This window comes from Scatophagus argus, chromosome 21 (genome assembly GCF_020382885.2).
Source record: "Scatophagus argus isolate fScaArg1 chromosome 21, fScaArg1.pri, whole genome shotgun sequence".
Classification (NCBI taxonomy): domain Eukaryota; kingdom Metazoa; phylum Chordata; class Actinopteri; family Scatophagidae; genus Scatophagus; species Scatophagus argus.
This window is the reverse complement of record NC_058513.1, coordinates 19,517,118-19,532,212: the sequence shown is the minus strand read 5'-3', so window position 1 is coordinate 19,532,212 and position 15,095 is coordinate 19,517,118. Positions and strand designations below refer to the sequence as shown.

Here is a 15,095-nt window from a genome sequence, read left to right as displayed (position 1 = left end):
CATGCTGTTGGAGCCCCCCCTGCTGGAGGCCATCAGGGACGAGCGCTCACAGGTCAGATGGAGACATTACGGGAGGGGGGAGCATCCGAGGGAAAACTCTGCTGTAAATTCACGTGTCAGAACCTTGTTTTTGTCTGATTGTTGTGCCTGTATTGTAGCAGGAGGCCGAGCGTCACGCCAGCATCCCCTCGTCTTTCTCTGAAGCTCTGACTGTGTACCTGAGCAGGTGTGGGCAGCAGACAGGTGAAAGGCTGGACAGAGAGTACAGCTTCGTTCTGATGTCTCTGCTCAGAGACTTCATCTCCTCCCTCAGGTGTCACGACGCCTCCTTCAAAGGTAACAGCCCTCCTGGATGTGTAGTGGCTGCAGGTTTACCTGATGACACGCACACATCATGTTGTGTGGTTTTTTCACCAGGTGAGGTGTGGTGGAACCCGGAGAGGCTGGACACAAACACCTGCTGCTACCTGAGCCTCACCTGCCGCCTCTTCAGCCTCATCATCAGCGGTGCTGCAGAGGGGCCGGCAGCCAGCAGCTTCAGAGACTTAATGAAGCTGCTCATCCAGGTATGAGGTCACTTCCTGTTTTTTTTTCCTAACCCTTCATGCTTAGCTTCCACTTAAGATGACATAACTATGGTCTCACTCTTCTCTTCCAGGCTCACCTGCCTGAGCCACTGACGCTCTTCAGGTTCCTGTGTGTTCTGTGGGGATACAGCAGTAACCACGGCGACCAGCTGGACATGAAGGTTGGTGCCGTCCTGCAGACTCAGGCTCTATACATGGGCAGAGCTCTGCTGAGTGCTCAACCGGCTGCCATGCTGGAGGAGCTGGCAGCCGCTGACTCACCTGGTAAGACTCCAAAACCTGAGCCTCTTGGAAGAGAGGGTGTGTCTGTCTGTCCATCTGTCCCAACTGTGATAACTCTGGTGATTTTCCCTGTAGCGCCATCATCAGGCCAGAGTGTTATTGTGTCCATAACTTTCTGTCTGTCTCTCAGTGTTCCCGTCGTTGCTCTGCTGCCTCAGCTCTCCGGTTCGGGAGGTCCGGAGGGCGGCCCTCGGCGCTCTGCAAAACCTATCAGGAGCCAAAACTTCTCCCTTCCAGCCAATCGTAGAGAAGCTCCTGAAGACCCCTGAGGAGATCATCGCTGACCCGTCATACCTGAGCCAGGTGAGTTCAACAAGTCCAACCCGAGCAGTCAGTGACTACAGGTCTCCCCTGTAGCTCAGTAATTCTGTGAAACATGTTTGAATTGGACTGGACAGAAATCTGACTTGAGATCAGTTCATTGCTTTCCTACGTGATGCCGGTCAAGAGTTATTTAAAATCATGTTTTCGAACTTTATATTTGACCATTGAGGGCTCAAAATATTCAACTTTAGCAGCTTTAACATTGAGAACTTTAAAAAAAAAAGCTTTGTTGTCCTTGTTGTACCTGCAGGCTCTCGGTGTGCTTCATGAAGACAGTCTGTCTGTTAAAGCGAAGACACAGCAGAAGAAGCTGCAGTCATCGATGCAGCAGCTGCTGCAGAGCGTTCAGACTCCCTGCTGTCCATCGTACAGCGCTGCTGTTCTGCTGCGGGCGCTGAGCCTTGTCAGCGGGCAGGTGAGAGCAGGAGCACACCTGCACATATGAATCTCTTCACAACAAAGGAACCCCTTTCCCTTAAATGGATCCTGTCCTTCTGCTCCACCTCTCAGAGCGTCCTGTCTACGCTGCTTCCTGTTCTGGATCGGCTCCTGGAGCAGAGTGGCCCAGATGCCCCGACCCTGCTGCGGGCCGAGGCCCAGCTCATGCAGCTCGTCCTGGGGAAATACAATGAGGTGTCGGCCCCCCTGCTGGCAGAGGACCGGAACTGTCTGGATGTGTTTATCAGAGCTTTGAGGACCTCGACTCAGCAGCATCCAGACATCCCAAGCTGCCAGATCTTTGCCCTGGAACAGGTCAGCCAAACCTGAACCTGGGCTTAAACCCAGGATTCAAATCAGGAACAAAGCTACTTTTGAAATGAAAAATAAAAACTAACTCACGCTGCTTGCGGTCTCTCCGTAGATGACAAAGCCGTTCTTCTCGGCACTCGGAGATGAGCAGGTGCAGCAGAAGCTGCTGTCGGTGATGTTCGATGTGCTGGTGGACAGCAGGAGTCCTCTGGTGGCCAACACCATCAGCAGCGTCTTTAAAGGGGTGAGCTCAGAAAGAGGATGAGCACCAACATGGTGAGCTTCTTGTCTGTGAAATGTAGGCCCACATGTTGACTTTAATGAAGCTGTCTGTTTGAGGCGACATGTCAAAAGTCCACTTCTGTTGATGTGGTTCTCCTGTACATGAATGAGACAAGTCAACGTTTTGTGTTGTGCTGGAGAGACTCTGTTCACACTTCTGATCTGCATTAAGTCAACCAGGACTAAAACCAGAGGTGAAACCAGGGCTGAAGCTCACCTTAAATCAGTCTTACAGTCCAGTCGGGTTTCGTCAACCCTCCAACCTTTTTCCGCCTGTTTCACAGATTGCGGTTGATGGTCAGCTGGTGGCCAATGAGCTCGCTCCACCAGAAAAGGCCAGAGTGAATGTGACCGTGCAGCAGAGTCGCAGGAGCAGAATGACCCAGAGGTGACCTTCACTTCTTCTATCTCCTGTTTGTCTCGCTCACTGTAGATTAACACACATAAACTTGTGTGAACATCTTAGTGATCACAAACCTTTGATGAGCACTTCAGCACCCAACATTTTTCTCAGAAACAGCATCAGCTTCTGTCTGTGAGCTGGAATTGTTGTAAAGTTGTGTTTTCCCCCGATTAGGAAACCTCAGGAGAGTGACGAAGTGGGTCCACAGGGGGGCACTGTTTCCTGGCAGAGAGTCACTTTGATCCTGGAGCTGCTGCAGCACAAGAAGAAGCTGAAAAGAGCCCAGACTTTGGTGCCGGTTCTCTTCTCGCTGCTCGCCAGGTAAGTACAAATAGTTCATGAATGCACAAACTGCAGTTGACCAATAAATTCTTATGATTAAAGCACTGACAGATTACAGGTTTACAGGTTAGACTCTGCCAGGTCAAAGTCACATTGTATTTAATCACCATTAAGACAGCACTCTGCTAAACACTCAAAATAATTTGTTCAATTTAATTAATTGACTTTCTGGCAGCCCGAAACCTGAAGTGCATATCTGATAAATCCAAAAGTTTGAATTTCAGCCGGCTGTCTAAGGTAAACCAGTGAAATTAAAGGATTCTGTGGCACTAAATGACGCCAGAGAATAATAAAAGTACACATATTAATGATTAGAAGGAATGATTTGTAAGAGCCTTCAGGCGTCTGGACTGAAACGACACAGTTCATCCTGTCCCTGTCCTCTGGAGGTGAAAACACGAAGTGCCGTCTGTCTGATCCTCAGGAGCCTGGAGCCGAGTTCAGGTGAACACACCAACATGGAGTACACCAAACAGCTGCTGCTCAGCTGTCTGCTCAACGTCTGCCACAAACTGTCTCCTGATGGACGAGCTGTGGCTGCAGGTCGGTCAGCAGACAGGAAACATCAGATGTCCCTTCTGTTGCCTCATCCACACATAACAGACTCTTCCATGATGCTTTTGTCCTTCTGCGCAGACGTCCTGGATGAAGATAAGTTCAGCGTGGAGCTGGTGGTTCAGTGTATCCGAGCGTCCGACATGCCGCAGACACATCACCACGCCCTGCTGCTGCTGGGCACTGCTGCCGCCATCTTCCCTGTGAGTGAGCAAACGCAGCCTCCTGCGTGGCGCTGAACAAACGCAGCTGCGCTTCAGTTTCGCTTTGTTTGGAGTGTCGTTAATTCAGCCCTCACAGTTAGCGTTTCTTTGGACTGTGTGTCCATTCCAATAATCCGTCGCGTCTCTGTCGTCCAGGAAAAAGTCCTGCACAACATCATGCCCATCTTCACCTTCATGGGAGCCAACATCATGCGTCTGGACGACGCCTACAGCTTCAGAGTCATCGACAAGACGGTTCAGATGGTCATACCTGCTCTGATCAAGGTGAGCTTTTCACCTGCTGCCATGTTGACTCAAACCGTTCAGAGGGAGAATAAATCAGCAGATAGGTTAAGATAAGTTACCCATCACACCGTGTTGCCTCAGATGAAAGTCAGGTCTCCTGTAAAGGTCAGTGGCTGGCATGAACAAATGAAGGCTGGGAAGATCCGAAGGTGGTTGAAGTGCTGCTACCTGGTGCATAATGAGGCACATTCCTGCTGTGTTCATTTAAAACATTCATCAACATAAATCTTCTCTTTTCAACAGTTTGTTGTTTTGGATGTGTGTGTGTGTGTGTGTTTTAATGTGTCAGCCAAACTACATTTTCTAGTATTTAAAACTTACCAGGGAAGAAGAGACCAGCCTAGAAAAGGGGGAGGTTTCACACTAAACGATGAGCAGATCTACTCAGAAGGAGAAGGAGTCGATAACAGACAGAACACGACTGCAGTGTGTTCATATTAACTTGTCATTGATACCTGGTTAATGCAAATGTTGGTGTCTTCAGGCTCATCGGCTCTCTGACGGCGGCTCTTCGGCTCAGGTGGACGCCGTGGTGACAAAGATCATGCACGTGTTTGCTGACGCGTTGCCTCACGTGCCTGACCACCGCCGGCTGCCCGTCCTCGCTCAGCTGGTGACCACACTGGGCCCCGCCCGCTTCCTCTGGGTCCTGTTGCTGCTCCTGTTCAAGCTGCATGCCACACAGACGGCCAGCACCGCGAGCGAGAAGGCAAGACGGCAGTTAGTGAGAGCAAGGCATTGTGGGAGCAGTGGGGGGTACAGGTCGGGATGAACCAGGCTTCCTGTTTGTGTTTGTGTGCAGGATGCAGCTCTGGAGAGAGACGTGGACTTCTGGATCTCTCTCTGCTGTCAGTTTGAGGTGACCGACCAGCTCACCTCCCTCATCCGCATCCTGAGCTTCCTGCTGCAGCTGCCTGACGACAAAGACGAAGGTGAGACTCGTTCCTATGATGTAAACCCTGAGTGCAAAGAATCAAAATCTGCCTTGAATGCTGAACTTCAGGGACCAGTTTCACAAGGCCTAGTCGAGGTAAAGCGGCCATGTTCTCACCTCAGATCTACTCAGAAGCTCTGTGGGCAGTTGCCAGCCATCACGTTTGTCTGACTTAAAATCAGCAAAGCCGAACGATGTCTTTGGTCCAGTCGGGTTCAGGAAGGAGAAACCTGTCGGCCATCTTTATTAACTTTAGTCAAAGCTCGGCTCGGGAATGGAGATTTCAGTGCGGAGAATAGAAGGAGTTATAAGTTCTAAAATAATTTTAATTCATCACTGAAATGTCAGCCTGCTCCAAACTGTTTGCGTCCTCTGCAGCTGTGGTGAAGCACTCCGTCAGCCGGCGAGGAGCCAAGAAGAAGCAGGAGAACGAGGAGGAGAAGGTGGAGGAGCTCATCTTCAGCATGGAGGCTCACAGCAGCAAAGAGCTGCGACACTTCAAGTTCCTCTGCGTCTCCTTCATGGCTCAGCTGCTCGGCTCGGCCGGCTTCATCACGAAGGTGGGCGGCGTCTCCGTTTGTAAAACTGAAGGAAGTGGCGAGTCAGGATATCGTGCAAACAAGCTTTTGATCACATGACCTTCATCAGTCCAGACTGACGAGATGAAGATGATTTACAGGCTGTGCTGTCTCAAATGATCGCGAGAATGAGCGATTCTCACATGAATCATTCAGTGTTTTGCGTATTAATCGATCAGCACACACACACGAGGCGAAACGGTACGACACAAAGTGTTCAGATAAACAACATGGGATATGTTTCAGGTGGCAGACGGCGGCGACGGCGGCGGCGACGAGTCTCTACAGCAGCTACAGCAGAGGTCAGTTTGTGTGTGCTGAAGGTGTGTGTGTGTGCGTGCATGCATGCATGTGTGCAGCAGGTGAAAGTGGTGTGTGTGTTTCAGGCTGTTGGAGGAGATCCTGCACTACATCCACAGTGTAGCTCGCTGTGTGGAGGAGAACGCTGACAAACCCACAGCAAAGTTCTGGAGAGTTCTGCTCAACAAAGCGTACGACGTTCTGGATAAGGTGTGTTATTATTCCGTCTGTTTCTGTTTAAATACCGCACGGCAAACACCTTCTCATCACCTGTTGTCGCGCAGGTGAACTCCCTGCTGCCCACTGACACCTTCATCACGGTGATGAGGGGGCTGATGGGTAATCAGCTGCCGTCGGTCAGGAGGAAAGCCATGGAGCTGCTGAACAACAAGCTGCAGCAGAGGACGCAGTGGGAGGAACAGCAGGTAACGACGCTTCTGCGCCCTGCCTGGTGCATTCAGGGGCTGCTCGTAAAGTGCCAACTTTTTGCTCCATTTAGTTTTATCGACCTTCATAGTTTATGAAGTTACAGTTCATAGTTAACACGTACACTCCTTCACATAAAGTTACTTAACTAGAATTAATAAAAACACGACGTCATTTTTATCTTCTTTTTCTTTAACAGTCATGAAAAATATAATTTCACTTTTTGTTTCTCTGTCTCAGGTCACTGCACTGTTACAGCTGACCGGTGACCTCCTGACAATCGTGGGTAAAAGTCACAGTAAGGTGATGGAGGAGGAGGAGGCGGAGCAGGCCATCAACCGGCAGACGGCGCTTTACAGCCTCAAGCTGCTCTGTCGCAGTTTTGGCTCGGACCACCAGGAGGCGCTGGTGCCCGTCCTGCAGCAAACGGTGGAGATTGTCTCATCGCTGGAGGAAGAGAAGAACGTGATGGGCAGCGCTCTGCTCTGCATCGCAGAGGTGGTGAGCACGCTCAAAGCCCTCGCCATCCCGCAGTTACCCAGGTGAGAGCGCCACTTGACACAGGAGGGAGGGCAGGGGATTGATGCCTTCAAAGACAGTCCGAACACTGTGTGTAGTCGTCCAGGGTGAGGAGAAGGATTCTCAGCAGCCACACGACCCACGCGATTCTCCTTTCTGCTGCCAGAACTGAAGAGTTCTGATCGTCTGAAATCCCTCGGTCTTTACATTCCAACCAACAGCAGCTGACAGAGAAACGTTTCAATCTCACTGCACTGAAAGAGTATGAAGCTCTAATGATCATCAATTCTTCAGGCTGTTAGTGTGATAAACTCAAACTGATCATCATTATTACGAGCCAGTTTTCCAGCGATATGATTGGTCAGTCGTCGGCCTGTGAGCAGGAACTGACTGTTGGCATCTGTTGTTTCCTGCAGGTTGATGCCGGCGGTGCTGCACACGCTGATTGACAGGAAGGAGCTGCTGACCAATGAGATCTACCTGCTGAGCGCCATCACCGCCTTCCAACGTGTCACAGAGACGCTGCCGCACTTCATCAGCCCGTACCTGCAGGACATCACCTTACAGGTGAGTCATACACACAGGACAGAGCTGCAGGAGGCGCTGATCTGACTCATTTGTTTGTTAGTTTAAAACATTCAGATAAAGAAACAACATCACAGTGTGCAGAAACAACCGTGTTGACATCATGCTAACGTGTTGGACTGAAACGTGAACATTGGGAACATGTTAGCATTTAGCCTCAGACACACACAACAACAACCATGACAAAAGATAAAGATTAGCTTTAGCATCATGTTAGCACTTCCTGTTCCTGCAGGCCTGTCGGCTGACTCGACTGGTGGAGACCTCTTCATCCTCCTCCTCCTCCTCCACCACCTCCACCCAGCTGTGCACACGCCTCACCTCTCTGAGGAGCACCCTCGCCACCAAGCTGCCCCCCAGGGTCCTACTGCCCACCATCACCAAGTGCTACAGCAACATGGTCACCGACAAGAAGGTGGGATCACATGATGTTTCCTCATCCTGGTTATTAATAAAAACTAATTATTATTATTTTACTTTAAACTGAAGTTTTGATTATGTTGTTACCCTGATGATGATCACATGCAGTGGTACAAAGTGACTGATATTTGACTGAAGTACAAGTACTGCACTACATTTTTAACAGCTTTAGTTACTTAACACGCAGACGTATGAAGAGGTTATGAAAGCTGGTGTGTAATGTTGTCACAGAGTATTTTTACAGTGTGATATTAGTACTTTGACTGCAGTACTGACTTCCTTCCTTGACTGACCTCGTGTTTCCCTGCAGGGTCAGTTGGGGGCGCTGATGAGCATCCTGAAGGAACACATCAGTCACATGGAGAAAGATCAGCTCAACTTCCACCAATCAGAGCTCACCTCCTTCTTCCTGAGCGCTCTGGACTTCCGTGCTGAACACGGGCAGGTCAGTCTGACGTCTTTTCTGATCGTCTCCGTTTCACGTCTTTGTTGTTCTTGGTGGGCTGGGGAGCAAACAAAATGAGAGCTGCATCAGAGGGTCTCTGTTCGTGTTCAGGGCGACCTGGAGAAGACGGCGGAGATCGAGGGCTGCGTGATTGACTGTCTGCTCGCCATGGTGATGAAACTGTCTGAGGTCACGTTCAGGCCGCTCTTCTTCAAGGTAACCTGAGCGAAGTGAAGACGTGACCGCGTGTCAGCTGATGCTTCCTGATGTGACCCAGTGTGTGTGTGTGTGTGTGTGTGTGTGTGTCCTCCAGCTGTTCGAATGGAGCAAATCGCACAGTAAAGAACGTCTGCTGACTTTCTACCGACTGTCCGACTGCATCGCCGAGCGCCTCAAAGGGCTCTTCGTCCTGTTCGCAGGAAACCTGGTGAAGCCGTTTGCTGACCTGCTGCGACAGACCAGCAGCTCCCAGACGGGTTAGATTTAACTGGACTTTAACTTTATCTTTGTTTGACTTTGATCTTCATTTAATTTTATTTCTTCAGTTGACTTTGTTCTTATTTTACTTGATCTCATTAAACTTAACTGTTTTATTTCCCCCACTTGATTCAGTTTTACTGTGTTGTCAGCTTACTGTTGAACGTTTTTTGGCCTCTTCCTGTCAGGTGACCTGTTGTTTGACTCGGGGCGAGGCGAGGAGAAGAGCGCTCTGCTGCTTCAGTACATCCTCGACTGCCTCTACAAGATCTTCCTGTACGACACGCAGAGGTTCCTGAGCAAAGAGCGAGCCGACGTCCTGATGAGCTCGCTGCTCGACCAGGTGAGAAGCCCTGACCGAAACGGGACGTGGCCTTCATTTGAAGCTGCTGATCCCTTCTGAGTTCTTCCTGCTCCTCTGTGTGTGTGTGCGCAGCTGGAGAACACGCTGGGTGGAGACCAGGTGTACCGGCAGAGGGTGACCCAGCACCTGGTCCCCTGTGTGGGGCAGTTCGCTGTGGCTCTGGCTGACGACACTCAGTGGAAAACTCTCAACTACCAGATCCTCCTGAAGACCAGACACACAGACTCCAAGGTGAGAACACCTGCCCACACACCGAGCACTGGGGCCTGGGTGGAGTACCTGTGCGGGAATAACCCCCCCCTTCCTCTTCCTCTTCCTCCTCAGGTGCGTTTCTCCTCCCTGCTGATGCTGTTGGAGGTGGCGTCCAAACTGAAGGAGAACTACATGGTGCTGCTGCCAGAGACCATCCCCTTCCTGGCTGAACTGATGGAGGGTGAGCACACGCACGCACACACACACACACACACGCACACACACACAAAACAGGGCAAAAAAAGAGCAAGTGAAACAAACACCTCATTTCAAAATAAGAGTGAGTGGATATTTCATGTCATTTTTTTATAGAAAAAAATATTTTTTAGCCTGATTGGTTTCCTGCTGTGTGGTGTTCAGTTAGAGAGGACACACTGACGAAAGTATAATAAAATAAAAAATAATAAATCTCATATGGCTGGTGTGTGTGCGTTTACAGATGAGTGTGAGGAAGTGGAGCAGCAGGTCCAGAAGGTGATTCAGGAGATGGAGAACATCCTGGGAGAACCTCTACAGAGCTACTTCTAAAACACACACACACACAGCTGGTGTGTTGTTTTTCTTTCCTCTCATGTACAAGAAATAAACATTGTTCTTTAAGTCAGCATTTTGTGTTTTTTATTGTTTTATTGTTAAAAAACTGGGGACAAACAGAAAAAGTACGTCACCGTGTGTTGCACCAAAACACTGTGACGCTCTGAAGAATTGTGCCTGAAAAACTATCACGTGATTATCAGAAAGGTTTTTGTTGTTGACTGTTGAATTTATTCACAGACTGCGCCGCCTTACGTTTGGATCCTCAAAATACTTTAAATGTATCAGGCACACGAGGAGTTTGTGCCAACAGCCAGATGAGGGAATAGCGGCTGCTCGTGCGGCTAACCCAGCACGAGCACGTCGTTCACGCTGCTGCGCTGAAGCCTCCCGTCGACTTCACTGTTTGTTTGTTTTTTGACTAAACGAAACAAGCTGATAGTTAACTTAGTGATGGCGTCACACACAGATCGGACGAGCGGTGACGTCACGAGTGAGTTTTTCGGAGGCTCCAATGTGGGTGTGTGTCAGTCAGCATGAGGAGCGCGGGGACGCTGCGGCAGCTCGCGCTGACTGTCAGCAGACGATGTCTTCATCATCATCATCATCATCGTGTTAACGGACGGTCAGTGGGGATCATAGGAGCACCTTTCTCTAAAGGACAGGTGAGGGCACGCGGACACGCTGCAGGATGTGTGTGTGTGTGTGTGTGTGATTTACATCCTCTTCATCTTCTTCTTGTTGGTCCTCTGCTGTGGCAGCCTCGCGCTGGGGTGGACGGAGGACCGGACCTGCTCCGAGCTGCCGGACTGCTGCACCGGCTGCATGAGCAAGGTGACGTCAGCACCTGTCTGAAAATAAAATCAATTTATTTCCAAATGCGATAAATAAATAAATAAAATGCCTTTGGGATCCTTAAAAACTTTCGAGCTGAAGCTGTCACTTGTGTTTGCTAAGTCACCACAGCTTATTTAAACAGAAGCGTGTTTGACTTTCGAAACTCATGATGTTCATGATCTAATATAACAATAATAAAGTTAAGTAATGCTTTAGGAGCAAAACAGCCCGCGGGACCAACTTTTATCCACTTAATTAGGGCACTTATTGGTTAAAGTCGTTGTTTAGTGAGTCCGCCTGCTCGTACGCGCGCACTCACAGTACGTCACTGATTTGACGTGCAGCACGTTGTTCTGTCAAAGGTTTCCTCACACGCAGATGATGTGCTGACTGTCAGCGTGCTGGCAGAAATACGGAGGGATAGAAACACCTACACGGAAGATTTAGAGCTGAACTTAGTCGGTCTGATTAAAGGCACATTTCACCCAAATCACACACAGTGAACATTTCTCCTCTCACCTGTCTGCAGGCTGTGCAGTGAAGGATTATGGGAACCTTACATTTGAGGAAGTGGCGGACGACGAGTCCGTGGGTCGGGTGAAACATGCACGGGCGGTGGGCAGCGCCAACCGGAGGCTGTCGGAGGCAGTGCGGGCTGTGAAGAAGGACGGACACACCTCAGTGATGCTGGGAGGAGACCACAGGTACATCATGGTGATTGGGAATTTACAGAGCTACCACATCCAATAAAAACCAGGTCTCGAATAATGGCCGGGGGCGTGGCCAATGTGAACTAATAAAGGCCCGACTGAATTACAGGCCAAGGGAAAAATACTGCAGTAATATTTCTCCCTGAAATGTAGTGGAGCAGAAATACAAAGAAGAACGAAACAGAAATTCTCCAGTGAAGGACAAGTGCAGTTGAAGTTCAAAACCGTGTCCACCCACGTAGAAGATAAACCGTCTGTTTCACCCTGCTGACTCCGAACTGTCAGGTGGTAAATGGTTGACTTTGGTGTCCAGTAACAACAGCATCACAGTCCATCAATCATCCACCAGCAGGACACGGTCCAGAACACGAGGGTGTCAAAGGGTGTGATCGAACAGGAAGTCTGAACAGCGACGTTAGCTGGCTGGGGTTATTCACAGCCCTCCTGGAACAATATAGCCAAGAAAACACAAACTGTGTGGAGAAGAAAACGTGAGCAAACAGTAAAAAACAAACCGCAGAGTAAACATCAGTTTGTAATGAAATGCGCTCAGATCAGTTTTCCTTTAACCTCGTCCCATCGAATGAGATCAGTCATTTCATGGACTTAACATACATTTAAGATCCGATCTGACTGCATCCCATCGGATCGGATCAGATTGGTCTTTACTGGTTCCACAGTGGGGAAATTCTCAGATGGGTCAGTTCACATCAGTAATCCGGTTAACGCTCGCATGTTTTAGTGATGAGCTCTCATCTCTGTGGTTCGTCAGTCTGGCCATCGGCTCCGTCCACGGTCACTCGGCGGCGGTCGGGGAGCTGAGTGTCCTGTGGGTCGACGCCCACGCTGACATCAACACGCCGCTGACCTCGCCCACCGGAAACGTCCATGGACAGCCCATGTCCTACCTCCTCCACGAGCTGCACTCGAAGGTCAGTGTGGACACAACCATGACGGCAGAGTCGGTTTAACAGAAAGGTTTGTCCTGGAGGGAAAGATGACGATGGTTCACCTTCACGGCTGTGAATCTCTGAAAGGAACCCATGAGCGACTTACAGTTTCCACCTTCAGTTAATCTGCCTGCTTTACACCACAAGCTGCAGTTTTTTAGTTCCATAAAACAGCTTTGTAGCGGCAATCTGTCCAGTAATCTTCTTTACCGCCACTATTAAGCAAACCTTCAGCAATAAGCTTGGCTGGTAGTAATGAATCTTCTGAGCAGGTAACTTTGTTCAAAAATCTTTACTTAAATAAGCAAAAACAAAGCTACAAGATTCAGTCATGAACAGACGGTCAAAAAGCTATGTTTCTCCTTTGGCTGCTCAATCATAACTGACGCCCAAGTGGCTGTGACATCACAATCAACTCAAAATGGCATTACAACATTTTTCAGTTAACTATTGAACAACAATAACAACAATTGTCATTATGGCTCCTACAAGCTTGATGGTGTAACCGTTTTCTTACAGTAACATAAACAAATTGGTCCGGGTATACTGCACATTTTCACTTTTTTAATTTTATTATTTTTTTATAAGCGTTCTCTTTTTGCAATATTTAAATTTTTTATTTACCTATTTTTTGGTAGCAGGGACATAAAGAATTTCACTGCACATTGTACCGTGTATGATTGTGTGTGTGACGAATAAACCTATCTTGTATCTTGTATCTTGTATCTTGTATCTTGTATCTGGGTCGGTTGAATATTCAGATTCAGGTGTTGCCTGTGTCAGCAGATTCCCGTCTTGCCGAGCTTCTCCTGGATCAAGCCGTGTGTGTCGGCCAAACATCTCGTCTACATCGGTCTGAGGGACGTGGACCCAGGAGAGCAGTAGGTTTCTGAGTTTATCTGAAGTCACATAGACTGGGGACAAGAGATCCACATCAGGACAAGTCTAGATGAAAAGTCAGAGGTCACCAAAGTTCTTACAGTCCATCCTGAGGGCAGCATGAACATCTGAGCCACATTTCAATCCACCACACAGCTGTTGAGAGGACTTTGGCCATCTGTATAAAAACGTGTGTTAGCATCAGCACGCTGAGTCTGCGCTAAAAGAAAAACTCGATTCATTTTTAAAGTAGACTTAAGTAACGTGGATATCTTTTGTTGACGGACGAGTTTCCTTTATCTTCACAGTTACATCTTGAAGCTCTTGGGTGTGAAGGTGTTTTCCATGTCGGAGATGGATCACCTGGGCGTTGCCAAGGTCATGGAGGAGACATGTGACTACTTGTGTGCCAGGTGAGCTCCCCCTCATGATGAGTGTCACTGTGTCCTCAGGGGCCACCTTGATACTCCACAGCAACTTCAGGTGTTGTTCCTGTTGCCTTCACTGAAGATTAGCAATAAAAAATCACCTTACAGAGATGTGAAGCACAGGCAGTAACAACACTGAGCTAATCAAAGTTTATGTGGGTGGCGTGTCTCAAAGAACGTCCACGATCGTCAGAACCCAGCGTTTCCTCCCAGAACGCTGCGCTGTAAACAGATGATTGGTGTCATTCACTTCAGCAGTGTTAATGTTGTAGCTGATTGGTGTATAATACGATGCGTGTTTTTCTTATTGAGCAGAGTGAAGAAACCGATCCACCTGAGCTATGACATTGATGCCATCGACCCCTCTGTTACCCCGGCAACAGGGACACCTGTAGCTGGAGGGCTCACCTACAGGGAGGGTGTCTACATCGCCGAACAGATCTGTCAGACAGGTAAATCTGTCTGTAAACATGAGGCTACAGGCGACAGCTGGTTAGCTTAGCTTAGCACGAAGACTGGAAAGAGACAGTTTGTCCTGCAGACTGGTCCACACTGTAAAAGCTTTTTTTTTTTGTCAAACTAGTGTGTTCAGGGTCAGTAATGAACCTCAGAGCTCAGAATTAAGGTTGTGATTGGTGTCCATGGACTTTGCTTTTGTGAGTCTCACCTGTGTTTGTCCTGCAGGTCTTCTGTCAGGGGTGGACATGGTGGAGGTGAACCCTCTGAGGGGTCAGGCTGACGAGGACGTCCAGTCCACGGTCAGCACTGCAGTGGACCTGCTGCTCGGATGCTTCGGACGTCTCCGCGGGGGAAACCACCCACCAGGCTACCTCCTGCCCGAGCCCTGACAGGGATGATGCTGGACTCTCCCACTGCCCTGATGGTCACCTAAATGTCTCACCAACTGAAACTAAAGGGATTCTTAGATCTGAACTTCTTCACCTCAGACAGACGTCTTAAACTTCCACATGCAGAAAACCAAAACTTCCTGTTTGAGCTCGCTTTTTAGAAACAGAAAAGCACGTCATTTATTGATCTACTGCAAATCCAAAGTCAGATAAATGAAAATTGTGTTGGCGATAGTTATCAATTAATTGCTAGAGATTTTATCTCAAATGTAAATGAGATACCAACAATTATTTGTATTCTGAAAATGTAATAAAATCCTTTTTATCCTGTAAAATCAACCAAATAAAGACATTAAAGCTGCAGGGCTTCCTCAGTGGAGGCCGGCTAACATTCACAGCATTCATTCAACTACTGCACCCAAATACACATTTGAGGTACTTGTACTTTTTACTCTTAAACCTTTCAGTGAATCTGATGAAGTCACTGAGGGCTATCAGCAGGTTGACTCCTGCAGCACTTTAGAGCTTCATGTTCATGTTGGCGTCCCACAGAACAAACCAACGGTGATGAACAG

At 48.7% G+C, this 15,095-nt stretch overlaps 2 protein-coding genes across 7 annotated transcripts in view; both read left to right on the top strand.

Moving 5' to 3' along the window:
- heatr1 (HEAT repeat containing 1) overlaps positions 1–9,938 on the top strand; it is a 17,751-nt gene extending 7,813 nt beyond the window's left edge. For 3 of the 5 annotated variants that reach the window (XM_046377334.1, XM_046377336.1, XM_046377333.1), the window contains exons 17-45: positions 1–52; positions 159–336; positions 418–566; positions 659–851; positions 1,000–1,172; positions 1,444–1,608; positions 1,704–1,946; positions 2,056–2,187; positions 2,510–2,613; positions 2,803–2,949; positions 3,395–3,513; positions 3,607–3,728; positions 3,885–4,013; positions 4,519–4,743; positions 4,837–4,966; positions 5,347–5,528; positions 5,793–5,848; positions 5,933–6,056; positions 6,131–6,271; positions 6,513–6,814; positions 7,208–7,358; positions 7,612–7,791; positions 8,107–8,241; positions 8,353–8,457; positions 8,555–8,717; positions 8,907–9,061; positions 9,155–9,313; positions 9,407–9,515; positions 9,774–9,938. The exon at positions 1–52 is cut by the window's left edge and continues 146 nt beyond it. In XM_046377334.1, the coding sequence (XP_046233290.1) occupies positions 1–52; positions 159–336; positions 418–566; positions 659–851; positions 1,000–1,172; positions 1,444–1,608; positions 1,704–1,946; positions 2,056–2,187; positions 2,510–2,613; positions 2,803–2,949; positions 3,395–3,513; positions 3,607–3,728; positions 3,885–4,013; positions 4,519–4,743; positions 4,837–4,966; positions 5,347–5,528; positions 5,793–5,848; positions 5,933–6,056; positions 6,131–6,271; positions 6,513–6,814; positions 7,208–7,358; positions 7,612–7,791; positions 8,107–8,241; positions 8,353–8,457; positions 8,555–8,717; positions 8,907–9,061; positions 9,155–9,313; positions 9,407–9,515; positions 9,774–9,862 (4,312 nt within the window). In that variant the 3' untranslated portion in view covers positions 9,863–9,938. The remainder of the gene's footprint in view (positions 53–158; positions 337–417; positions 567–658; positions 852–999; positions 1,173–1,443; positions 1,609–1,703; positions 1,947–2,055; positions 2,188–2,509; positions 2,614–2,802; positions 2,950–3,394; positions 3,514–3,606; positions 3,729–3,884; positions 4,014–4,518; positions 4,744–4,836; positions 4,967–5,346; positions 5,529–5,792; positions 5,849–5,932; positions 6,057–6,130; positions 6,272–6,512; positions 6,815–7,207; positions 7,359–7,611; positions 7,792–8,106; positions 8,242–8,352; positions 8,458–8,554; positions 8,718–8,906; positions 9,062–9,154; positions 9,314–9,406; positions 9,516–9,773) is intronic. The other 2 variants (XM_046377337.1, XM_046377335.1) reach the window with 1 other exon arrangement.
- A 425-nt stretch (positions 9,939–10,363) lies between these two features.
- arg1 (arginase 1) lies at positions 10,364–14,881 on the top strand. Of its 2 annotated transcripts, none has more exons than XM_046377365.1 (8): positions 10,364–10,533; positions 10,630–10,702; positions 11,235–11,409; positions 12,188–12,347; positions 13,149–13,246; positions 13,553–13,657; positions 13,988–14,124; positions 14,357–14,881. In XM_046377365.1, the coding sequence occupies exons 1-8, from the start codon at positions 10,405–10,407 to the stop codon at positions 14,518–14,520; spliced, it is 1,041 nt and encodes a 346-aa protein (XP_046233321.1). In that variant the 5' UTR covers positions 10,364–10,404; the 3' UTR covers positions 14,521–14,881. The 2 variants fall into 2 exon arrangements, with proteins under 2 accessions (XP_046233321.1, XP_046233322.1); XM_046377366.1 differs by having other exon boundaries at positions 10,370–10,533; positions 13,152–13,246.
- Positions 14,882–15,095: the final 214 nt, after the last annotated feature.

Excerpts from the sequence above, each read along its gene's own strand:
- arg1 (XM_046377365.1), top strand. The coding sequence starts at position 10,405 with ATGAGGAGCGCGGGGACGCTGCGGCAGCTCGCGCTGACTGTCAGCAGA. Across the intron at positions 11,410-12,187 it reads ATGCTGGGAGGAGACCACAG|TCTGGCCATCGGCTCCGTCC; the intron begins GTACATCATGGT and ends GTGGTTCGTCAG. Across the intron at positions 14,125-14,356 it reads CGAACAGATCTGTCAGACAG|GTCTTCTGTCAGGGGTGGAC; the intron begins GTAAATCTGTCT and ends TTTGTCCTGCAG.